At 42.3% G+C, this 25,803-nt stretch overlaps 1 protein-coding gene across 2 annotated transcripts in view; it reads left to right on the top strand.

The window, feature by feature from the left end:
* Positions 1-430: 430 nt before the first annotated feature.
* The window catches only part of zdhhc9 (zDHHC palmitoyltransferase 9), a 30,905-nt gene continuing 5,532 nt past the window's right edge, over positions 431-25,803 (top strand). The window contains exons 1-7 of one of the 2 annotated variants that reach the window (XM_080466338.1): positions 431-988; positions 1,079-1,305; positions 10,982-11,142; positions 19,667-19,825; positions 22,198-22,335; positions 22,458-22,506; positions 23,705-23,807. In XM_080466338.1, the coding sequence (XP_080322464.1) occupies positions 1,142-1,305; positions 10,982-11,142; positions 19,667-19,825; positions 22,198-22,335; positions 22,458-22,506; positions 23,705-23,807 (774 nt within the window). In that variant the 5' untranslated portion in view covers positions 431-988; positions 1,079-1,141. Of the gene's footprint in view, positions 993-1,078; positions 1,306-10,981; positions 11,143-19,666; positions 19,826-22,197; positions 22,336-22,457; positions 22,507-23,704; positions 23,808-25,803 lie in introns of both variants that reach the window. The other variant, XM_080466337.1, reaches the window with a different exon arrangement.

Consider the following 25,803-nt stretch of genomic DNA (forward strand, 5'->3'; position numbering starts at 1 on the left):
GTGAAAGCCCTTTGCCTGCCCTGGAACTGCAGAAATGAAATGTAAAAAAAAATGAATTAAAAAATCCAGAATTACACATTTTATAGAATCTAACAGAACTAGAAATCTGGAGGGAAACAAAGGTTGTGACCCACTACTGGGGTCACAATAACATGGTTTTTGATGTGTGCCACACAAATATTTTGCTGCACATGCCTCAAATGCATGTTCCTTTTATAATGAAATAAAGGCTTCATTCCCAGGAAACATTCTCACAATAGAGGAATCGTTCCAATCCAAATATCCATGTTTTATGTTTGTATATTATTCGGCACCTCAGTATGTTGTGTATATATATTTTTCATATTTACACTCCTACATTTGTACACAGTCTCCTTGGTTTTGTGTTCTTTGTTCCTTCTCCTTTCACCTGTTCTGCCCCTTTAAGATTAGACATTTCAATCTAGGCGTGTTTCCTGCTGCCAGTGACTAAAACCGAGCTGGCATCCTGCGGGAAAAAAAAAAGAAAAAACAGAAGAGAGAGAGAGAGAGAGAAGACGTTTAACAGCTTTTAATACTCGAGACATTATTTTATGATCTCTTCACGGTCGTTTTCTTTATGCCATGGGCGAGAGATCCTGCCCAGCAGGCAGGATCATAGTCCAACATATGCGAGGGCGCAGCAGCTCAACGATCGTTTCTGATTTATCGGGATGATATGAATGTCAACCGGTCAAGGTCCGCCGCGCTCCCGACGCAACAGCTCCGGCTGGATCTCCAGCTCTCTGCCGGGAACCCGGGGGATTCTGCCTTCCAGTGTGGACCGTGAAGACTGTGGGGTTGTTCATCTATTCGACCCTCGGTGGAGGAGGGATGACACGCTGCGGTCAAGACGGGAAATAAAATAACCAAATGGATCAGAAATGATGATGATGATGATGATGATGATGATGTGACTGCGACGCTTTTAAGGATACTGCTCCACATCTGTTTCTCTCTTTTAACATCAGTGAGTGAGTATTAACACCAAAAAAAACAGACCACATGTGCGTAAATCCTCTCCAGTCCCTCTCGGCTTATTGTCTGTATCGTTTTGCAGAATATACAAGTGATCTGAAGCCCGATCTGGATAAATAACAGCAAATACAACAAAAACATCACCATGTCGGCGGTGATGATCACGAGGAAGGCGCGAAAATGGGAGAAACTCCCGGGAAAAAACACGTTCTGCTGCGACGGGCGCGTGATGATGGCGCGACAGAAAGGGGTCTTCTACCTGACCCTCTTCCTCATCGTGGGGACCTGCGCCCTCTTCTTCGCTTTCGAGTAAGTCCCCCTGCCTCCCAAACGACCCACACTCAGGGTCACCTGCACCGCATCACGTCTCCCAGTTCACCCCGGGTGGATCTGCAGTCCTCGAATCTCTGCAACGACTCATCGATCAGGCAAAATCAGGAGGATTCTTGAGACGTTTCAGTCAGATATCACTCAAATTTCAGCCATCAAAAACTGTCAGTGTCTGTAACATAATTAAACAAAATAAGATTTATCATTTAACTGGAAAAAAAAATAGTGAATTCTTCCCAAACACATTCATCACTTTATTTTGACAATACATACCTCAACATGTGCTTTCCATGAACTGTAGATAATCCATTCAATATTTTATATATTTTTTTTATCACAGTAGATAAGAGAATTAAATATCCTGTATCCTGGTTATTATTAAACTATCACAGTGTAAAGAGAGTCGTCACATTGGAGCAGCTGCAAACAAAGCAGCAAATATTTGCCATTTTTACTCAAAGGTTTCCAGAAATGTTGCTGCGAATCTAAAATTAGTCCCTTCTTGTGTTTGTAGTTGATGTTTGCTGATGTTTGAGGAGTATTTTGGATTTTTTGACGTATTTAGAGGTCATTTTATTCCCATGATGAGTCTTTTCTTGTTCTGTCCGACTGAAATCTGATCCCGTTTGGCCTTGATTTGTTTGTGGATTCACGTTGTTGTTGGTCTGAAATCACTTCCTGTCAGAAGAAAGGGTGAAGACTGACCACATACTGAGCTGCTGAATGTTTAATGAGCTGAGCTGTCCAGCTCCGTGTTGGATTTTCAGAAAAAAAGGGAGAGCTCCTTTTCATTTTTGTCATCTCAGCAGCTCTGTCTCGGTCCGTCACTCTGGATCGAGGCCGGTGGGCTCATTATCCCGGCACACACTGCCCACCTGCTCACATCCGGCCTGCCAACCTGAATCCTGTCAGCGAGGACGTGTATAACAGTGCTTTAAAAAAAAAAAAAAAAAGAACAATGAGGCTCGTATAGCTTTGCTGTACTTCCCTCTTTCTGTTTCTGTCCTTTGCCAGTTGTTAAGTGACCCACGAAGCATAATGATTAAGCACAATATCCTGCAGTCTAACCTCTCCGCCGTGGGCGTGTGTGCAGCCGCCAGGCCGGATGGATTGAGAGCGTAGCAGAGCAGGGAGGGGAAGTAGCTGCTCTTACACTGAGCCAGACCCACACCGCCTCTCGCTGCCCTGCACATTAATGGCCTCCTGCTCTCCTCCGAGTCTGGACAGAAGGAGCTCTTGTCCGACTCCGATTCATTGTGGTGACTTAATGGCTGGAGGCTCATTAGCTCGCCGTGTTCATATTACAGAGGAACATAATCATCGTGTGTGTGTGTGTGTGTGTGTGTGTGCGCGTGGGGCGTGATATCCCGGGTTTAGATTAAGCCCAGACGACATGGGGGCGATTGTGGAATCAGCCATTACACGGCAAGAAGATGCATATCTGCTTGAAACCAGTCAGAGTTAAAACCTTCTTCTGTATTAGGTTTGTTTGTAAATGTGGTTATGTTTAATCGAAGCACTGTAACAATAACCGAGTTTTCTGTCTGTGCAATCATTGACTTAAATGACCCGATAATGAGTTTATGATTCGTTTAACCACGTCGGTATTTTCAACGTCAGGTGATGCAGCTCAGCTTTATTTTAATTCATTCACACTAAAACAGGTCTTTAGGCCGACGTTTGCATGGATACAAATATGAGTGTGAACAAGCTGTTTGAAAACTTGTGATGGCACGAAGATGCGCTCCAGTCAAAACGTTCACCTCTGACGTGACTCACCAGTTCGACAGAAAGAAAACGCCGACAGCTGCCAAATAACGCGACCAAAGGAAACCCGCGGTCGGTGGGACCATACGTCACTCGGAAAAGAGAAGAACATTAATGTGAAAAACAAAACACCACTTGAACCGCCATAGACTGAAGCGCAGAGACACTCAGATCATGTGTTTGAGTGCTTGTATTCATCTCAATTCACATAATATCGTGCTTCTCTACGACAAAGAAACATAAAACTCCCTAAAACCACCAAAAATAATGTCTTTTCTGAGTCTTATGCTTTAATTCCTGCACCAAAAAAACTTGTTTGAGGTGAACTGGCTAAAATGCATGTTGGCGTGTGTGTTTACTCTGTAATGGACTGGTGACCTGTGCTGTCTTCAAATAGTCAACACACTAATCCCCTTTACCTCACGCAACAACACACGCAATGTTTAAATCGATGCAAACACGTCTTTCATTATCAAACCGCAGTAAATGTTTTGAGAAAACAAGTGGAAACACTTGTTGGAGTTCCTGTTGCACGATATTAATTGCGTTATATTTAAGTATGTGATGACGACGGGGATGTCTTCCTCGATCTTTCTTGAACTAAGTCACAACTGCACTAAATTGGTCTTTTCTTCAAATCATCTGCTTGTCTGCATTTTTTACAGCTTCGGTTTAGTCTTTCTTGTTTTCAGTCACTTTTTTTTCTTGTTCCATCGTTTGTGCTTCTGACTTTTGACCTGTCGCCATATGATGAAGTGAAATTGGATCTAGTGTATTAAGAACACAGAATATTTGACACAGGGCCTGGAAACATAAGCTTTTGTATGTAATTCAGTCTTTAATAGTTTGAAGCACTGGAGAACTTGTTCCTCACGCCCGGTTGTGTGGCTGGGGTTTGCGTTGCACCGTGGCGTCGACGTGCAGAGGGGGGGTTTCAGCGTCCCGGCGTCGCCTGGCTCCAGTCCCAACGCCCGGGGACGTTTCGGCTTTTATCACCGGCCATCGGCCCCCCCAGCGCACAGAGATCTCTGGCCACTTTAATTTGTGCTAAATTGCGGAAACAAGCAGCCGAATACATAAATGGAAAGACTCATTAGGAGCAAGTAAACAAATTACTCACTGAAGGGGTGGGCCCAGTCATGGTTTGTTTTTCTTTTATCCGGGCAGTATTAATTTGAGGACGGGACCTGATCAACCTGTTGGTTTTGAGGCTTTCTCGTGTGAACCGGTGCAGGTTTTTACTGAACTGGGTATTTGATGAAAGCTGAGGTAACTGGGAGTTCCCAGAGTTTTATGGCATGTGTGTGTATCTGCAGGATTGCTCGCTGGTTTGGTTCCCATTTCGGCTCGCATGCAAATGTGGCTGCGGAAAGCCACCTATGGAGCTTGGATGGGGCAGGCAGAAACTGGAACACAAGGGCCGTGTGTGTCGTCAGTCTGTCCACTGTGGGACGCTTGGCTACAGGATCGAAGAAAACATATGTGCATGATGGGAATGTAATCAGGCCCGGCCTTTCCTTTCGCGTGCCGTTTTTTATTCAAGCCGCCCCGCTGACTTGCACGTCTTGTCGTCCTCCTCGTAAACTGTAGGTGTAATAAAGGAGCCGTGGAGGCGCAGGGCCGAGGCTGCAGAGCGAGCAGCTGCAGTCGGGGAGGGGAGGGGAGGGGAGGGGTTAAGGGAATCTAGTAACAGACCCTTGAGCCTCCCTCAGCAGCCCACCCCACCCTGTCTTCCCCCGCCAGCCAATCAGAGAGCGGCTGCAGGCCCAAGCTAAATGAGCAATAACGTGATTTATGCCCTATTGAGGGGTGCATGCTCCATTTACAGTAACAGTGATCTGCAGGCTTTGTTCTCCGGGAGCCTCCCTGTCAGGAGCAGAGTGCTGCCTCAGTGTGGAGGATTGAAGTGATATATTATTGTCCACATCCTGAGCCATACAGGGGAGAAGACGTTCCTCTGCTTCCTTTATAAACTGACTTGAAATAGAACGGACGTTAATGCCTCGTCAACTCCTCTGTTAAATCAGCCGTTGCTTTTTTCCTCATCAGCCTTGACTTCTCTTACTAATATTCCGTGATGCAACATCTGTGAACGTAGTTTTAATCCCAGTAAAAGGTCCGCGATGACCCCGGCGCCGACGTTTCATCTCCCTCATATGGTATTTAAATGTTGCATAACGAAGAGGAGTGGTATGAACCGGACGTCGCATTATAAACTGCGGGGCTTCACGTCCAAAGGGCATTTCATTCCATTCCATTAGTGACCGATGCACGTGTGTTTTAAAATCTCTGTCGTGGAGTCTCATGCAGAAACTGCTTGATGAATTTCCATTTATAACAGGTTGACAGTTGAAAGAACGTTAAACCTTCAGCTGAATACATTCATTTGTAGCTTCAGCTGTGTTTATGGGAAGTATTGAATCAGCGGCCCTTTAAAAAAACATTGTTATGTAAACATATTTTATAATAATATAATCTTATTTGGTTACCTGGCATTGACTTGCATGGATCAGTATATAGAACAGAAGGACCGATGATTTCCTGATCATTATTGTAGAAGTTGATTAATTCTTTTTTTCAGTCCTTGAAAGAATGTTCCTTATTATTTATGAGCAAAATATTCAGTTTACCACCCTGAAAGCTGCAGATCTTCAAACACAAAGATGTGCTTAAGTACTACTGAACCGATTCATCTTTTACTGGAGGAAAACATGGAGTCATTGCGTACTATTCATTTCAAAATGGACCTGTTACGATACGCAGCGGTAAAATTCACCAAAATGTAATTCTTTTAATCTGAAGTTTCACTATCAAACCCAGAAACATTTTTCACTTGTTGGTGCTGACAATATCCTGGGTGACGGTTCTCAAAACTGACAATTCAGAACATTTGTAAATAATTTGCTTGAAAAGTTTTGAATAAAGTCATGCGCCTCCATCACAGATTTGATCCTCAGAAGTTTGGTAATCCCTGAACTTTCCATCACTGACTTAAAAAAAACTGCTCACTTCTATAGTTCTTAGTTGAAAAGTCATTTAAAGCTAATTACCTGAACTTTTTCTATCTTTGCAAAAGTTTGCACGTCAAAAACCCTCACAATCACATGACTGTGTCATTTTCAAACCCCCCCCGATGAGTGAACGAGCAGCTGCATGAATACGTCATCGCTCTGTTAATAGTTTGATACTCACCATTTGAATAATTTACACAGCGTGAAGCAATCGGGTAGTAGTTTGCTTACATCCCATTTACGGGAAGAAAACACCTCCGGGTTCTCAGATCAGCTTTATTTCATGGGCCCGTATTCATGCTTATGAAATTTGATGCTCTGGGATTGAATTCTATTTGTTATACAAAAGAGGGAACGAGCTGGATTCAGTTTGTAGAAAAGCACATAAACACGCCTGCTCTCTCTCTCTCTCTGCGCCACCAATCAAAGCTGGGCAGACATTGACTTGCTTTGTTTCTATTCTGAAATAAAACTTAAAAAGCGAGGGTAAGCAGCGTTTATGACCCTGTGTTGGTTTTTTTTTTTTTTTTCTCGCAGTGGCCTAGAAACAGTCCGAATCCCAGTGCACAGATGTTTGTATGACAGCGGGCTGCTGCGGAGGCCCGCCCACTAAAGCCGGTTCATAATTCATTCGTAGGGTGATGACTCATGGAGGACGGCAACCGCTCACAACTGTTAAGTATTTATCAAGGAAATGTGGAACAAAAGTGGACTGCCAGTACGTATTGACTGTAGGCTCAGTGATCATTGGTGCTGCAACTTTAATTCTGTGACATAAAAGATTTCTCACCTTTCAAGGCAGAGTCTTCTACCTCAGTGTCTTATGTCTCCCGTCGTGTTGTTGTTGAATTTGAAAAAAAAAGTATTATAATGACATCTAATTTCCAAGGGAGATTCTGCAAATATCATAAAACACTGGAAACAAACATAAACATTGGAAAACCTACTTTACACGTATTCTCATACAAAAATAGCAGCATCTCGCTCGCCCACTCCCACACTTGACTCCGGCCCCGGCGCTCGTGCCCACAGAAAGACGAGCGAGGAAACGCGGTGCTTTTGTATTATTTTGTTCTCTAAAGGGAATTTATCAGTCACGTTCACCCATTTACTCACACAGTCACATGGGAGAAACCTGTGGTTCAGTGTCTTGCACAAGGACACTTCAGCACAGGGCGAGATGAGGGCGTCGCAGTTCTACCCTCAAGTTGATTTTAATGATCTGCAAACATGCAAAATGAATTTTTTTGTCCATTCAGTACTTTAATAGAAATATTCCTGGATTCTCTTTCATACTCCTAAGAATGCAGAATCCTTCAGAACAATGCAAACCACTACGACGTGACAACTTGAACCAGTTTTACTGATCTAGTGAGAAGTGGATTTATTCTGAAAAATGAAGTCACATGGCCCAACTTAAAGTATTGGATATATTTTGATGTGAATTTCCTTGTAACCGAGTCAAGTTACACGTTTGTCTTTTCAAGCTTGTGCAAGAATTCGACTCATCTCATTTGTTTTGGGCTCGACCTTTCCCTGTGAAGTCTGCATGTTCTCTGTGTGCGCGCCTGGGTTTGCTCTGAAAACGCCAGTTTCCTTCTACAGTCCAAAAAGAAAAGGACATTTCTGAGGTTAATGGTTGACCTTGCTGACCTTGACCCTGCTGTAGACGTGAATATGTTGTTTGTGCTGGGATGCAGTGGCGACCTGTCGGCGGGGTTTTTTAACCCTGTGCAGTTCACGAAGTGCGTCTTCTCTGGCAGCTTCACAGGGAGGACTAGTTCAGCAGGTTAACTTATCTCTGCAGATTGTTTCGAGGCAGATTGTTGTGTGAGGATGCAGCGGCGAGGAAGACCCGGAGCGTCGAGCACCACGTGAGAGTGGTTTGGTTTATTCTGACTGATGGGCGCCGTGCTGATGAAAACATGAAAACATTCGGCGCTCACGAGCCGATCGGCTGATTAAATCCAGTTTTTCTGCTGCCACAGTGGTGACTGATGAACACACGCAGCGTCACCGATCCAGCAGCACCACCCTGCTCTCAGAGGAACCGGTCACATCCAGGAAGGACACTTGGGGCGGGGGTGGGGGGTGGGGGGTGGGGTTCTTGATGGGAAGCGTTGATGGAGAGTGCCACGAATACCGGCCAGTCATCATTACAGGAATCACACTCCATCGCCGGAGCTTCACCCTCCCAGCCTGAACGTGGCTCTCTGCTGCCTGCTGGAGCAAAACACACTTCGCAGGCCCGCGCCACTGGAAACGTCTATTGATCTGAGCTCTGCTCCTTGTTCCCATTAAAACGGCTCTGCGGGAAAAAACCGCCCAGACGAGTCTTGCAGGTGTTGCACGGCTGCCGTCGTTCAGGTATGCCGACAAACCCGCTCCGTCGACGTGCCGAGCCCCGGTGGTTACACGGGTGGACTTTGTTCTTGGACGTGTTTTTTTTTTTTTTTTTTTTTTTTTGCCGAGTCACAGTTTTTCTTCCCTCGGTTGCATCCATTTCCTTTTAAACTTCCCTTCAGCTCTATGAGAATGAAAACACCGCCCAGACAGGATAAAACAACCATGTTTAAGTCTGTAGCAAGTGCACAACAGTCAAATCAGTTAGTTTTTTTGTAGTTTCTGTGCACATTTACGCTGTAATGGAAGAAAAACTATACAGGTAGATTCTTCAAATCCCAATCAAACCAATCGCGTCAAAAGCCCATAATCAATTAATGCAAAAAAAAAAAAACACTTTTAATTTTCTTTTGTACATCGGCCATAAAAAGTGTACGTACATACTTAGACACTGACACACACCTAAGATATTCAATTATGTTTCAAAGACAAGCCGGCACCTTTTAAGTCCAGAAATCAAAGTGAAATGATGATCCTAGGAGTGTCAAACATAAGGTCCGTGGGCCAAAACCAGCCCGCAAGAAGCTCCGATGTGGCCCCTTAAACCACCAAGCAAATGGTACAAATTTGATAGAAAACACACTTTTTTTTTTCTTCACACATTTCTAAAGATGCGACACAACACTGAGACCCGAGCTGAGATGTTCGTGATGCTGCCATGAAAGCGAGTGACGTCGTCTTTACGAAAATGTAAACTAAGCAGCCTTAAAGCCATTCTGTGAGTTTGTAAAATATATGTATAACATAGTTATATATATATATATATATATATATATTTTTGTCATTTCAGTGTATTTAGCACCACAACATTTCATTAGAATTGACTTTATGTTGAGATTGTAGTAATCTGTGTTGGCAATTGCTTGTTTTTTTGTGAAAATATACCCGTTTTCATCACATACAGTCCACGCCACAACCAAGAAAAACTTTAAATTTCAAAATGAAATATTATTACGGCTCTAATCTACCTGTCCGCCCCGCTCGAGATTAAATGCTTGACACCCCTCCTCAGTTTATTATCACTTAACGCGAGAAAAGCGTCAAATGTTTGCGATTTTCTGCTTGAAAACAGTCGATTATGATATTATACATATTATTCCAGCTTTGCCTGTGTTGAGCATGTATTGTTAATCTGAACATAAAGGAAAACATGCATTCTATGCAGTATAGTGGTGCCGTGTCATGGCTGACATGCGGTACAGTAGTGGGATTGTGTTTGGGATCTTGCTTCGTCCCTTCCAGTCCTGCAGTGCAACATTAGTGTTGCATTATGAATATATGATCTGAGCGTCGCGGGGGCAAGACGAGGCCTTGCAGTTTAACTATTAATAACTGCACGTGGAAGCCTTTGTTGCCGCTGCTCTGTCGCAGCGCTTTGCTCCGCAGCTCACGTCTGTTACGGCTTGCGTTATCGGAGGAGCCCTGCTGGGTCTAATCCCACCGGGCCTGGCGGACGCAGCCACGCTAATGTTCCCCCACACCCCTCAAGAAAGGTGAGGGCACCGAGGCGTGACGCTTTTGGTTTTACAGTCGTGACTTCGGCATGGGGGCAGCTTTCACAGTGTGTGTGACTTTTCACCCTGAACACCAGTTCAAAATACGAACCAGTGTGGCGGCGTGACCTCAGTGACCCGGTGTCATAGAGAATTCTGACCCCATGGAAAAGTGACCCCCTTTTTGCGAATAAAAATGTTTTAATGTAGATATTTAATATAAATATTACTTGTTGCATAGGTCACTTTTCGATGACTTAATGGGAGTGGATCACTTTTCAATGGGGCGTGTCAGAATTCTATAATAGAAAAGTGACTCATTAGAGTCACTTTGTGCTGTAATGGACCGAGGAAGTTCATAGTTTTATGCTGTGTGGGCCCGTGTGACCTCATGACTTTTAGAGATTCTGGTTCATCTGCCTGAGGATTTGCGAGCATCTGGACATGTTGAAATCTTTTCCCCAAAACAATTAAAGAATTAATTCACTTTGATTTTGTTGTTTAAATTTCAGCGCTTTTTCCTTGGTCGCTATATTGTTTTATCTAATTGTTTTCATTATTACTACTTTTCGAAGAATAATCTTAAAATCTGTTTTTATTCACTCGGCTTTTAATCCTCCTTGAGGATCTACTTCTGTTTTATTTGTTGCAATTTTATTTATTTATTTTTATTTATAGTTTGTTTTTTTAACCGATCCCGCCTCATGTTTTTAGCTTTTTATGTCTATTTATGTATTTTGGTTCAACAGTGGTTGTTTTTAAAGCGCTTTAGAAGTAAAGTTGAGTTGAATATACATCTTAAAGGGTTTTTCTTACCATTCAATTCTTTTTTTCTGTCAGATCAGGTATTTGATCATCTTTATTGTCCATCCATCCATTTTAATTGAGCTGCATTGAAGGTGCTATGGAAATACATTTTGTGTTAACCCACACTTCAACCTTATTTCTTAGTATGATAATTCACAATGTCTTTGTGTTCAGATGTCCGTACCTGGCTCTCCATCTGTCTCCTGCCATCCCGGTCTTCGCCGCCGTGCTCTTCCTCTTCGTCATGGCCATGCTGCTGAGGACCAGCTTCAGCGACCCTGGCGTGCTGCCGCGAGCTCTTCCAGAAGAGGCCACTTTCATCGAGATGGAAATCGGTCAGTTGCACGAAAACCTTACAGTTACAGACCCCCCCCCCCTTTAGAATGAGGCTCCGAGTCCTCATGTATGGCATTAAACATTCATGACACATTAGAGGAATGTAAGCAACATCTTTATGTGTAGTTTATGGAAAGTGCATCACTATAAAGCTCCATTGATCTGCTTCATTTGGTCGTTGTGTTTGTGGTTTTTCCCCGATTTGATTGATGGTGGTCGAGCAGCCCGGCCGCCGTCTGATTGAAATGTCTTTCACTCCCGATCGATTCACAAACAGCCTTTTTCAGTTGAACCGCACTCATTTCCAAACACTGATGAGCGCTCGGAGAAAAACACGCCTCAGAATATCAACATGTCCTTTTAAATGTTAGTGTGAAATGACAGTTTCCCACAAATTCTCCACCCAGTTGGTGAAAATCATTTATAATATGAATGATATGATCTCGCTTTTTTTTAAAGGGATTTGAAGCCACATAAGAGCAACTGCAAATGTTGATTTTGTTTTGGTGCAACAACATTTTGAAAGACTAAACTTTCATAAACAATGGTTAAACAAAACTTAGAAAAAAGTCTAAATTGTTGAGGAAATTCTGTTATGATGCCGCCTGGTGGAAAATCAGATTTTCTGTTTGAGTTTAATCACCAACAAAGACGTCACAACTGACTTGAATATCCTGAAATCCTGTCTGACACGGTGCTTCTCTTCAGGGTAACGTTTGCCTTGTTTAGAGCCCGATATGGAACAACAACCCGAAATGTTATAAAATATAAAGTAATAAAACCCGAAATGTAACAACTGGGCAATAATGAAAAAAGATTAAACAAGAATTTTAAATGTTATCCTAATATGTTTAATGCTTATACATTAGTTTATACAGATGAGTGGAGAAGTAGATTACACAATATAAAGAACAGAAGACTACAAATGACTTGAGCAACAGCAATCATACATAAATACCATAAACCGTATATAGATATGCGTACGAACAAATAGTCCAAACTTTTAGAACTCATTCTTTAACATGGACGTTTTCACGAATTCCTCCTCACGGCGTGGCTGTATTGATGCTAATGGTACTCTGCGGGCTGTTCGGTAGATATTGAGTGTTGCGTCACCGATCTCTCAGCTCGGAGCTTCGCGTTGCGTTGCTGTCTGCGAGGCTCGGTGAATACAAATTCCTAGAAACTACCGTTACTGAAGCAACAGCGAAAAGAGCAGGCAGCATCTGTAACGGTAAATAACAGTGTGAAACTCATGACCCCGACTGCCTCTGCGGGGAGTGTCAGCTGTCTGCCTTTTAGTTTAACAACTCTCCCAACTACCCGCTGGGACTTTTGGTCACAGCAGGTTGTTGTTTTCACCCCCCCAAAAAAAAAAACAACAAAAAAAACCTCAGCGGTTTCTGCATTTTACCTGCTCACCTTCAAACTGCGGGCACGCACGCACGCACGCACGCACGCACGCACGCACGGGTGCTGCGAGCTTGTAGCAGCTAAAAGGACAGATGTTTCCCTCAGGGGTGGGTAGAAAAAAAGAAATGGAGAGCTGAGCCAAGCGCAGGGTCGGCGTTTGACCTGCATTCACCAGACGAACACAAACACGACTTCAAAAGGAAAGCAGCGTTGCTGCCGAGCGTGCAAATAACCTGACGAGTTTGTTTACAGTAAACCAGCTTTTCCTGTTTGTTTTCGCCGTACTGAAAACTACCCCCCCCCAAAAAAATTACTTTTTATTGACATTTCAAAGGAAGTTTCACCAGAAAACCTTCTTCTCTTGCCTCTTTTTCATTGGAATATTTCTCCTTATTTATTTCTCCTTATTTATTTCTCCGCAGAGCGACAGATAGAGCCACTCACATTCACACTTGCAGCCAATTTAGAGTCGCAAATGACCCTGAAATGCATGTTTTTGGACTTTGGGAGGACATTTAAACTCCACGTAGAAAGGTCCCCAATGCAAACTGTAAACATGCTCGCTGTTAAACTGGAGTGTTAACCACTACACCGCCTGTCAGTGCTTCCCAAGCAGCTGCATAGATAGTTTCCACTCTGCATGCAAGGAATGTCGACGGCGTGATTTTAGAGTGGACACCATCGGTGTGTTTGTATGAACCTGAGATATCCTTGTTGTGTATGTGAGTCTGACAGAAAAGTCACTTTGCTGATGATATCGCAGGAGAGAGAAGCTGCTTCACCATCAGTGTCCTCATTCAGTCACTCGCCTCTCAGTGATGCTGCAGGACGAGGCGAAGATCTCTGCTGGTTGTGAAGTGATGTGTGTGTGTGTGTGTGTGTGTGTGTGTGTGTGTGTGTGTGTGTGTGTGTGTGTGTGTGTGTGTGTGTGTGTGTGTGTGTGTGTGTGTGTGTGTGTGTGTGTGTGTGTGTGTGTGTGTGTGTGTGTGTGTGTGTGTGTGTGTGTGTGTGTGTGTGTGTGTGTGTGTGTGTGTGTGTGTGTGTGTGTGTGTGTGTGTGTGTGTGTGTGTGTGTGTGTGTGTGTGTGTGTGTGTGTGTGTGTGTGTGTCCTCCAATAACGCCACAGACACAGATACCAGGACTTAATACATTTAAATTCATTCATTCAGCAGCAGGATGAGCGGCCCTGTGAGCTCGCCTGACATTACGCCGTCACCGTGTGGGGACATTTTGCTTCTCCCGGCAAACGCCAATGTTAGTTTGACCCTCTTCCAAAAAAACCATATTCTTTCACTTCTGACAGGATTCATACTATTCCTGAATTTTCCACGTGTTCTGACGCGCCGAAAATCTGGCAGAAGAAAAACAAGTGTGCCCCTTGCCTCTCTCAGAGGCAGGCAAACGGTATTAATATTTAAATTCAAATTCAAATGAGTATTTATTCAAAGAGTAAAAGAGCAGTGCATTTTTCTAAAAAAAAAACAACAACTATGCACAACCCCAGGTTAGTAACCACTGGTTCAAGCCTCCCTGCTCGTTTAAAATGACATCCAGAGTTTAAATTAGGTGGAGCTGCCCGAGTGAAGGTGTTCTGGGTGAATGAATATTTCAGTGTATATGTTCGCTAAGCAGTGGGCGGACAAGCCTCAGTCCTGCTGCCTTATTCATGCTTGTTTTGCTTTACGTTGCCCCCGGTTGGGTGTGCTCATCCGTGGCTGTTGAGCTCCGGCTAAAAACACACTTTTTAATTACAAGGACACCGTTTGGTCTCGCAGAAAACACTGTGCAACGCCGACCTCCGCTACTTCCACTGTGTTTTCCTTCTTCTGCGGCGTCCGTCGCCGCGCCTTTACCTCGCTGTCAGAGATCCACCGTGGAGCAGTTTGTCTCTCGGCTCTCGCGACGACCGTGACTCACGCTGCACAAAAGCTCAGAGGTTTTACCGTCTGTGGCCCCGACGACGAACTTGTGCGTGCTGTGAACTCATGGGGGAATTTGATTGGAAATCATCTGTATTATTATTATTATGATGATGTCTATATTATTAGGTCAGCGGATAAAACTGAAGCGTTCATTCAATAAGTCATTGAATTAATTAAACGGTGCCTAATATGTGTTACATTTTATGAAACCACACAATATTTGATTAATTTTCAGGCATAAATGACATTTGTTACTCGATGTTGGTATTTTAGATGTTTTGCTTTGCTCATTGGTATTCTGGTGACGGGAAACTCAAATTGAAACTTACATTTTTTATTTTTACTTGTCTGTCTAACAAACTGTAGCTACATTTAAAGATCGTTAGAATTCACCTCGTCTTTAGAAGTGAGTTTAACCTGCTTACATTAACTTATTAAGTTAATTGTCTTTAACATCCAGCTGAGATTTGAATCGTCCGGCTTACAGATGTTTAGTTTTTCATTTTCTCAGTTTTATGTGCAGAAGTCGAGGCTGTAAAAGATTCTTCCAAGAGTTCGATTATTTTTTTGGATTTGGTTTAATTCCACAAAATGGAATGTTAACTTTGATAACTTTGTATTCCGCGACAAAGAAGCACAGTTTGCATTATTTCCTGCAGTATTCTAAATTCAGTAAAAAAAACAAGACGTATTGGAAGTTTGTTTGGCACTGTAGGTATCAAACATACATAAACAACGTCAAAATATTGAGTTTATTTGTGGAAAACTGCAGTTTGGTTTTCCCAGAATACACACAGTTGCACCTTTCCTGTTCATTTCTTAATAGTTCTTCGCTGCACACCCTGTATGACGAAACGCCGTCTGATTTATCATTTATCAAACACATAAAATACAGTTTCTACACCATGTTCAGATCTTCAGTCAACAATGTAAAGACCAGTGATTTGAAATAATCTGACATTTATGTCTTTTATTACTTTTTGGCCTCTGATGGCTAAAAAGACATTAAACACAAATTTCTATTAAGGTTTTGTACATAAACACTCATTGAATTTGACAAGTGCCAAACAAAACAAGTGGACAGTGATCACAAAGTTGTTTTTTTTAGAAATCTGATCATCTTTTTCCCATTAAGAGCGGAACTGGAAATATCAACAAGGGAAGGGGAAGATTTCATTTCATTTTAGTTTATTTGGATTTTCCGCATGTACATAAAGAATATAAACATACACATATGTATATTAATTATTACAATGACATGTAAATAAACAAAAAATACACAAAAAAGTCATAAAAGAGACTTATTTCCATTGCGGTCCTCAAAAAAATCGAAATAGTGACATGATGATGGAACAATTAAATACAAAGTTGTACAAAGTGGACGGTATACATTTAGAATAAATAGATAGACACAAGTTCTACCTATACAAATCTATTGCACAAAAATATAACCGATTATTGCTGATTATTTGTGGTTGAGAGCCAAATAACGGACCTGCTGTCCAGAGCGTATTGACCCATATCGTGTCCATTGTTACCACTCTGCTATCAGTTTCCCCAAAATACTTGTATATCACTTAAAATATTCCGGCAGGTTTCTTTTAACCTCTGGAGGTCAGAAGCAGTTTCACATGAAAACATAAACGGCAACAGATCTTTAATTGCTTATTGGTTTTAATGTCTCCCTCGACGTGCCGCGTCTCAGACACGTCAGTGATTTAGTCTTTTCATCTCTTTAATTAATCTTTTTTTTTTTTTTTTTTAGATTCCTCATTCCTCCTCGCTGTTAACTACGCAGATCTCCTGCAAATAGCCGCACATATTCTCAGGAGCGACTTTCCTTCACGGCGCCTGTTTAAACGACGCACTCGGTTTAACGACTGTTCATCCCACACTCGTAGATATGGTGCATTATGGGATTTTAAAGTGTGAGAGTAGCTGTTTGCTATTGCAAGTGTGGGCGTGCTGAAAGCCAGTGGCGGAGGAAGGCAGGCAGGCATGCTGATGAAGCCTCGGAGGCCTGGAAGCTCGCTCCCCGCAGCCTGTTAGCGGCGGTCCCGGGGGGGGGGGGGAACGCTAATACGACGAGAGGCATCCTCTTGGAATATGTAATGCCACCAGCCGCTGAAGCCCGGCTTCCTGAGGGAGCGGCAGCCATTCCCCGAGAGCAATGACTCACAAATTTATTCCACGCCAGTTTGTCCTGAACGACACTAAACCTGCAGTCGGTAGATACATAATGCCGAGTAGTGTATTCCGAGCTGCCAGGGGAAAATGCTTTTCATCTCGTGTTTTATGGAGGGTCTTTTTTTTTTTTTCCTCGTTTTTTTTTTTTTGATAGCAGCTGTAAACCTGCTGATTTGTCATCGCAGAAATGGTTCGCCGAAAAGAGATCTCCATATAAAAATGATAAATAGGCAATTTAGTTAATTTCTCCACTCTCATCCTTGAACACTTTCTCCAATCAAGATAATTTAATTTCCACAAACACAACATTTTATTTATTTATTTATTTTATATCTTAATGCATCCCCGCAAAGTCAAATAGGCTCTCTCTCCCTTTTCCATTAACGTCACGTTCACGACGGCCCACTAGAGCGCGTTAATGGCGGCTCTCTCCCTCGCTGTTTCCCTCCCGAGAGGCTCCAGCCGGCAACTTTGTGATCATTAGCCTGCCTCCCTAACCTCGCCGCTCCTGCTGTGTACCATCATCACACAAAAAAAAAATCTCCAGTAATGAATATATATGAGCCTCATTTGTTTGGTGACTGCCGCGTGGAAACGAGACCATACAAAGAAAAAAAAAGTTTAGTCGCCTGTTAGGAAGATTAGCTGAAAGTCCAAACAGAGCAGGACTATTAACAGCTCAGGTGTGACTATATATAAATCCTGTTGCGATCCAGTGAAACCCTCGAGGTCCAGCTGTCAGGATTTACGTCTTATGTTCTTGTGTCCTCGCCGCTGAATCTCACGTCGCTCACAGCCTGTTTAAAAGAAATGAAGAGCAGGCGAACACAACGCTCCTCTGCCTCGCCGCCGCACGGGGCTAAAGCAACATCCTCAGAAGTTTGTGGTCTTTGTTTTTTAGTGTGTCAGGGGTGTTAATTTGTGGTGATGTTGTCTGGGATAATGAGCTCCTCCGAAACGAGTCAGTGCAGGTGTCTTTTCCCGTCCACACTTTTAAACACATAATGCATTTTTACCCATCTGTGCAATCTTGAAATTTAAGATGATTTGTGTGTTGTTATTGTGAGCCCGTATCATTATTAGTGCTTTATCAGTTATAGCCAGGTTATAAAAGATGTAGAATCCCCAAAACTCAAGGGGAAAGTTAGGAAAATGTGAATTTTGCTTGCAACCAGTATAAAATCTCACGCATCATATTCAAGATACAAACTCCCTGAAATCTCGTCAGAATGACATCAGGTATAAAAACTCGCCACATCCGCAATGCAACCTGCAATTCCTTGCTGTGTCGACCTGTGTGAAAATAAAATAGCCAAATAGATGGTTCACACGGGACTTTCACCGGTTGAACGCGCAATAACATTGCGGAGTGTTGCATTAATTACACCATTTACAAGCACATTGGTAGATGATTATGTCCTTTTGGATAGGGATTTGTTTTTCTTAAAGTGTTTTCTCTGTTTTGTGAACGATAATGACTATGAAATCGTTTTAAACAAGACTATCAAGTGCGAAGACCATTCAGATTGATGTGTTTATATATTGCTTGGTTACATTTGGTGTCGGTGTATAAATTCCTCAAAACGCAGTATGGGTTATTGATTGATAAATGGATTTATCTTGATGGTTCAATGTCTATTGGATGCTGGTTAGTCGGTGCACTAACATTGAGAAGCAGTTTGGCTTCGCTTTTAGTCTTATATCTTCTTTAATGACTGGGGATTGGTTGCATTACTGCCACCTAATGGCCGAAGGGGGGATTCACTTAGATTCAGTTTGATAAACAGCCAGTTTCCTTCAAATGATACTCTTGGGTATTTGAGGGAAACTTTAACACCGAAAACACTTCTGACTGTTTGACATTTTTTTTCTGGTATTTTTCCATCTGTATTGAGTTTCTTATAACACTTGATAGGAAAACAAAAAAAGACAATTGATTCCCTTCCTTACAGTTATTATGCACAAATTACAACGTGGCCTGAATCATTTCAGAAGATCCTCAATCTCAGCCCAAAGATCTAATCACGCTGTGTCGTCTCCGTAATTCAGGCATTGTGGCCATTCTTAGTCCTGAGTTTCATCACTGCACCAGTCAATGTTTCCTTTGCACAGAATATTTGTTTAGTTTTTTGTGCCATTGTGTGGAAGTCCTGCCCTCACAGGATCGGATCATGAGAATCTTAAAGACGGTGGAAGATAAAGAGGCACTCGGGCTGGTTTGTTCAGCGTGACGCACAAAACACGATTAGAATCAGTTAAGATATCTTCAGAGTTGGCAAAAGTATATATTACTCAATTAAGTAGAAGTGCAGATGTTTCTGTATTAAAATAAAGTATTTGGTTGAAGTGCCAATTCACTTTTTTTTTTTTTACTTTAGCAAGAGTGGAAAAAGTATATATTAAAAAAAAAAAGAATTTTAACTTGATTTATACATAATCAGGTTTTTTTTGTTGTTGTCATATGCACATTTATGAGTCCATAACTATTGTTATTGTAAAGCTTTATTTGCTATTGTGGACACAAGTTTAATCAGTAATCATGACTCAACTTGTATCATAGTTGTGAGTAAACTTGTAATAACTTGGCTGAACTTGTCCAAAACATGATGAATTCCCTTTAAAATTAAGATGTTGGATGGATTATTTTTGAATTTTCTTTGGGATTCAATTATCGATGTAACTTGATCACTTTTGAAGCTTAATACTTATGCAATGTGAATAATAATCTGTTGATTTGATCCTTTAACTCCGTGGTTAAAACAATTAACACGCTCGTTTTAACAACGTAAAGAGCAACTGTAGGTTGTACAAGTACGTCGTTCCCTTGAAAAATACTCAAGCAAAAGTAGAGAAACTTTTGAAAGGAGTATTCCGACTCTTTCCACCTTCAGATATGTACTTCTCCCTGTGGCTTCATCAATGTACACACACACCTGCTTTTAAATGTTTACAGCAAAGCCCAAACCCTCTGAGAATCTTTTCCGTTTTTCTGCGTCCGCAGAGGCCGCCAACGGGAGCATCCCCACGGGGCAGCGGCCGCCGCCTCGGATCCGCAACGTCCAGATCAACAACCAGATCGTCAAGCTCAAATACTGCTACACCTGCAAGATCTTCCGGCCACCGCGAGCGTCTCACTGCAGCATCTGTGACAACTGCGTGGGTAAGAAATGGTCTGTGATCACCGCTGATCAGACGCAGCCGAGACAAAAGGGAGAAGATGAGACGGCTTCTTTTTTTTTCCCACTTCCTTTCACTTCCTTTCTCTCCACTGATGCAGAAATAGAAACGTGAGTGAAGTTTTGTCGGCGGGGAAAAACAAATTGTTTTCTGGCGTCACGATCATTACTGGAGCCGCAACTTTAATTACCTGGCTGCGTTCACTTGTCACGGCGGTGAAATTATGTAAAGATGTTTTGAAATTTAAAAAAAAGAAGTTTCAGAAAACTGATGCAAGTTAATGTCAAAACTTAATTTTTTTTTGTTTTTTCCTCTCTATCTTCTAAATGAGTTAAAGTTTGAAGGCAGTGTGTCTTGTGTTGAGGTGTGTGTGTGTGTGTGTGTGTCGTCTCTCAGCAGAGCAGAATAACAGCGTTTTTGGGCTGCTGGCGATTGAGGAATGCGTTTGAAGGGAGTGTCGACCCGCTGCCAATAAGAGGAGACAGTGGGGGCTCAGTGAGGGAATAAATGCTCAGTCATGGTGAACACTGCTTCATCTGTGTCCACCTGCTGTAGGAAATCACACACGGCCGCCTCGTGTCGCACGGCGGCAGCGAGCGCCACTCCTTTCACTGCACCCTTATCTTGAAAGTCTGTGAGCGAACATGCACCCGCGCAACAAGAGAACATAAAGTCAGTTTTTAATGGTTCGCAAATGTGCCGTTTACTAGATGTTGTACTCCAGTGCAGTCTGGGTTGAAATGGAATAATTTCTCAGGGGTTAAAGTGTTAGTCTGACTTCAGACCTTTGGAAAAAAAATCAAAGAAATCCAGTTTATTTACACCTGCAGCGACATTCCTGTATTTCAGTCTTCAAGCCCTCGAGGTGTGCCTCGCACTTTTCTTTCAGAAACAATCTCTGTTTGAGATTTTCTTTATGTTCTCATTGCGAAGTTACGCACAGACAACACATCTGACACATCTGACCATTCTGTTGTATGTTATGCAACAGGGCTTTCGTAACTTTTAAAAACAACGTCGTGTGCTCGGCGAAATGCACTCGCGGGATTATTGGGATGGTGTTTTTAAGTGCACTTCAAAGTGCTGCAGGGTTTTTTTTTCAGCTGTACATGTAACCAACTGCTCTCTAACATTGTAAAACCTGTCAATTGCACGGCATACAAATCTTGTGCTAATGATTCAATACAAAGAAATTACAGTGTCATTATTTGATACAGGTAAAAATAACCAAACAAATGAACATAACGTTATTTATGTCATCATAATATAAATCAATGCTAAAACACATTTCTGTGACTCACAGCTGCTTTAACCTCGACCCTGTTACAGACACACAATGTTATTATCATTAAAATCAGTTCACTTGGGAAACGATGCTCATTTTCTACACAGTTAAGCTGTTTTTGATGGTTTACACTCCAATAATGTGGCTATTATCACTTTAACCTTGTAGATGCACAGAAGTCATGTCGAGTGTTGATGGACGGGATTCAGAACCTTCAAACTTTTAGTCTATTATGAACATTAACAGGTCATTTGGCTCATGCTGCGTTCCGACTGAGTCTCCTGCGGTGGCAACGTTCTAATTCTTTGTTCAAACAAATTGCAAAATGAAAACAATCACAGAAGAATTGATCTAAAAAAAAAAAAACCAACAACTGCAGATTGTGAACACGGCGTGAGATGACGTGTTTTCAGATGATGCTGCTGTTTTTAAGACCCTTTAAAGGCTTCTTGATTTACATGGTTGGAAAAGATAAAGTGGGGGAAGCATATACTCAATGCTCCAGGTTTTAAAGTGATACACTCACATTCTTAGATGAATTGATATGCTGAAATGTGCTAATGAGCCATTAGATAGTAAAAAATAACTCCGGGGAATAAAAAGTATCAATGGGCTTTGAGCACGTCAAATGACAGAAGTCACTGGTTCATATAAAACGGATGTTTTCAGACTTTCTCGCTGTAAAAAAAAAAAACCAAGAGTGCGTAAGCAGAAAATGTGTATTTCTTTCCTGCAAACAGAAACTGAACCCCGGAGCTCGTCTCCTGTTCCCGCCGTGATGTTTACTGTATATTGTTGTGAAACTCCATCCGCAGTGTGCGGGAGTTGTTTACCTCGCGCTGTCCGTCTGACCCTCACCCTGCTTCCGTCTGGCTCGGCTCCAGGTGACGGAAGAGGAGGAGGCGGCGGCGGCGGCTATATTTAGGCTCACAGACGCCGATGCTCAAATCTGTGTGTGACTCAAAGAGCTGAAACCGGTGTATTTTTAACACTCTTTTGATTCCCCACGTCGTTTGATTCCCGCCTATTTCGCACACTTTTATTTATCCTTTTCTCCTTTTTTAACACAGACCGCTTCGACCACCACTGTCCGTGGGTGGGAAACTGTGTGGGGAAGAGGAACTACCGATACTTCTACCTGTTCACGCTGTCGCTGTCCCTGCTCACCATCTACATCTTCACCTTCGACATCGTCCACGTGGTCATGCGTGAGTAATCCGGGATTATCACACCGAGGCTTGTTGCCTCCATGACGTGTTTCTCATAAGAATTGTCGTTTTTTTTTTTTGATGAGTAAAACTCTCCTTCTCTCTGTTTTTACCGTCCACAGGCTCAGTGGGTGATGGCTTTCTGAACACTTTGAAGGAAACACCTGGAACATATCCTTTAAAACTTGAACACTGTTATTAAAAAAAATAATAATAATAATAAATACTGAGGCTGGATCTCGTTACATGGACTTAAAACTGCTGCTCAAAAAAATAATTTTCAGTTTTTATAAAAATTAAGATTAAGTTCTCAAACCAAAACACTGAAGCATTACTGTCGGGGCAGTGTGTTGTAGTTGCAGCAAGTACAAGCTGAATAATTTAAATATACGTATTTGATTTCAATACTATTGGAGAAAATGCTTACAGGTATAGGGATGTATATGAATTATGTCACCTGTTATATATATTTTTTACATTATTGTAGCTCAACCCTACAACACAAGAAGAAGAGGTAGATAAATGTATTACTATACAATGTGATGTTGAGTTACTCCATAAGACATGTTTTCGTAAATTCCTGGAAATATTAATCAGATTAGAAAAGTAATAAAGCATCTGGAGTCAGAGGTGTGTGAGTGTTCGCGCGAACCTCTATCTCGGTGGACTATTTTAAAACACATTAATCTGGCAAAAAAAAATATGCTGATTCGTGACAATTTTCAGTGGGATTCACACTTTGATTACCACTTTGCATAAACTTCGCCTGGAGTTTGCCGACATGTTGCATATTCGCCTGACAAAATGTTAAATTCAGCGAGCTTGCAGCAGTCCCGCTAAAGGCCCCACACATACCAATTACTGTTTGCTCACAAAGACTTTGTAAACAATCGCCTGATAAGTACTCACTAGTGTTCACTTTTCAAAGCAGAGCTACAAAAACTGCAGCGTGACTAACTAATGGATTGTTTCTTGCACTTTCTAATATAGATATAAATATGAAAATGCGTCTCAACTCATTTTAAATGTGTTGCTGTTCAGTGACGGAGGGCCTTCCGATAATTAGCTGAGAACTGCGAGAGCATGTGTTCGCCACTATTTACAGTCTTGGCTACAACTACTCACCGTAATGACTGTGTGCTCTGGCATTATGACATTTTATGGATTTATTTCCAGTATGATTTCCACTTTAATGTAAAACCTCTCTGTCTCTACACTCAACTCCGCCCCCCCCACCCCCCCCGAACCGATGATCTCTGACTTTAATCAGGTTACATAATTTTGTTCCGTCACCGGTCGCTTTGTGTTTGCTCAGCGAGCCGCAGTCGGGCGGAAAACATCTGTTGCTGTTTTCTTAACTGGCTCTCACTGTGCTGGAGGTGCTGGTGTGTTTCTTCACCCTGTGGTCGGTGGTGGGACTGACCGGCTTCCACACCTACCTGATCTCGCTCAACCAGACCACCAACGAGGACGTGAGTTCATGTTTAACACGCAGACCCAACCATGTTGTGTGCGTTTATTTTCGGAAACCAGGAAACAAATGCGAACAAAACTTCAAAAAAAAAGCCTGCTAACCCACGTGATCGTGATCACGACTGAAACCTTCAAACTGGCCTAACCTGGGTGACCCGAGAGCAAAATCCAGATGCAACTGAAGAAGCTTCGGCCCCTCTATACCACCCTGATCGGAGAAAAATGTTAGATTTTCTTCTGGGAAATAGGCCTGATTACATCTTAGAAGGTGAATATTTTCCCCTTAAGGTGATTTTCGACTCAAAGCAGCTCTTAAACTGAGGTGTGTTCACTTATTTAGGTTTCCTGTTTGTGAACTTCCACCGGTCTGCCGTACGGTTCTCTCGGGGTCAGGGTCGTAGCTCGCTGGAGTTTGTTCAGAGGCAAACCCTACACAGGTCGTCAGTCCATCGCAGGACAAACACAGAGAGACTGACACACTTAGATTCACATCTGTGTGCAAACTAGAGTCGCCAGTTAACCTTTACACCCAAAACTAACAGGTGCTTTGGGATTGGGAGAAAACCCACGCATGCAAAATATGCAAACTCCCTTTGGAAACGTAGTAGTACGAACCACTGCACTATCATGCAGGCCTGAATAAGAAGTTATTGCTGATGTTTTCTCTTTATGATTTAATCAGTTTGATCTCAAGAGGGAAACTTTATTAATGAAAGTTGATGGACCATCAAGTATTCAGCAAACACTCAAGACGCCAGTGAGGACTAATAAACACAAAATGATGGATGGAAATCTTCTAAATCCAGATGAAAGGATTAAAAATTAAAAATAAAATCCTCACACGTTCAGCAGTGGTGTGTGTTTGGTCGGAGCCTCATCTCCCATTTATTGTCTTATGAAAAAGTACAGAGTTTGTCAGTGAATACTGTCTGACTTCCCGCGGCTACAGAAATAAACATGCGACGTAAACGTTACCAATTTTAGGACCGCAGCGCCGTTTCCCTGACAACGGCACCGCCCCGGCTCGGCGCTGAAGGACACAGTGCTGGTAAACCGTCGCTTGTTAAACAGGGTTATTATATTGTAAACGAAAGGGAAGCAAACACCGAACGTGTCGGAAGGAGAAAGCGTCTCTCAGCTGGAGCCCAGACAAACACGGACTGTTTGTTTCCTTCTTCAGATCAAACTTCACATGAAACACTATCCACCAAACATTTTACGTTTAATTTTTCACCCCGTTTGGAGACTTTGAGGCCAAAAAAAACGTGAGTCTGTGCTGATTGAGGGACTGGAAATAGCACGTGGAAGAAAGAGGCGTTTTGTTGCTTCTAGAAAGCTTAAAATTAGACAATAGAAATACTGCAAGAACATCTAAAAATATATATATAGCATAAAGTTGTACTAACATTAATCAATATTTGATAAAAAGGAGGGAAGCAAAGAAAAAGGATATAATTCACATGGAAACATTTCAGAAAATGATGGTCCATCAGGCTGACAAAGGCTGATTTCAACCACATTCGATGAATGTTTGGATTATTATCACTCATTCTGTCTTCATTAATTTTGCACAGAGACAAATTATCCTACAAATGATTAATGCACACCAAGAAACCCTGATCAGTTCTGCGTTTTTACTACTTCTGACATTATAATCCCACTGAATCTGTGTGAAGCCCGTGTTCCATGAAACATGTGGCCCATTGTTGTGGTTGAAGTGAATCGTCTGATGAGCGGTGGTGATGCAGGCGGATGAATCCACGCGGGGAGTCGGCTGCGGGCTGCTGGGTGTGTGTATATACGGGCTTTAACTGCTTGTATACCTCATCAGAGGCTTTGTTAGGACTCGTCCTAATGCAGAGTCTCTGACGAGAAGCAGCAGCGGCCCTGAAGATGCTGGTGGGAGGTTCTAGATGCCTGAAAGCAAGAGAGTGCACTCGTACTTTGTAGTAATGATTAATTTATAATCCCCCCCCCCCTTTTTTTTTTCTTTCT

Source organism: Lipophrys pholis, assembly GCF_963383615.2.
Source record: "Lipophrys pholis genome assembly, chromosome: 6".
Classification (NCBI taxonomy): Eukaryota; Metazoa; Chordata; class Actinopteri; order Blenniiformes; family Blenniidae; genus Lipophrys; species Lipophrys pholis.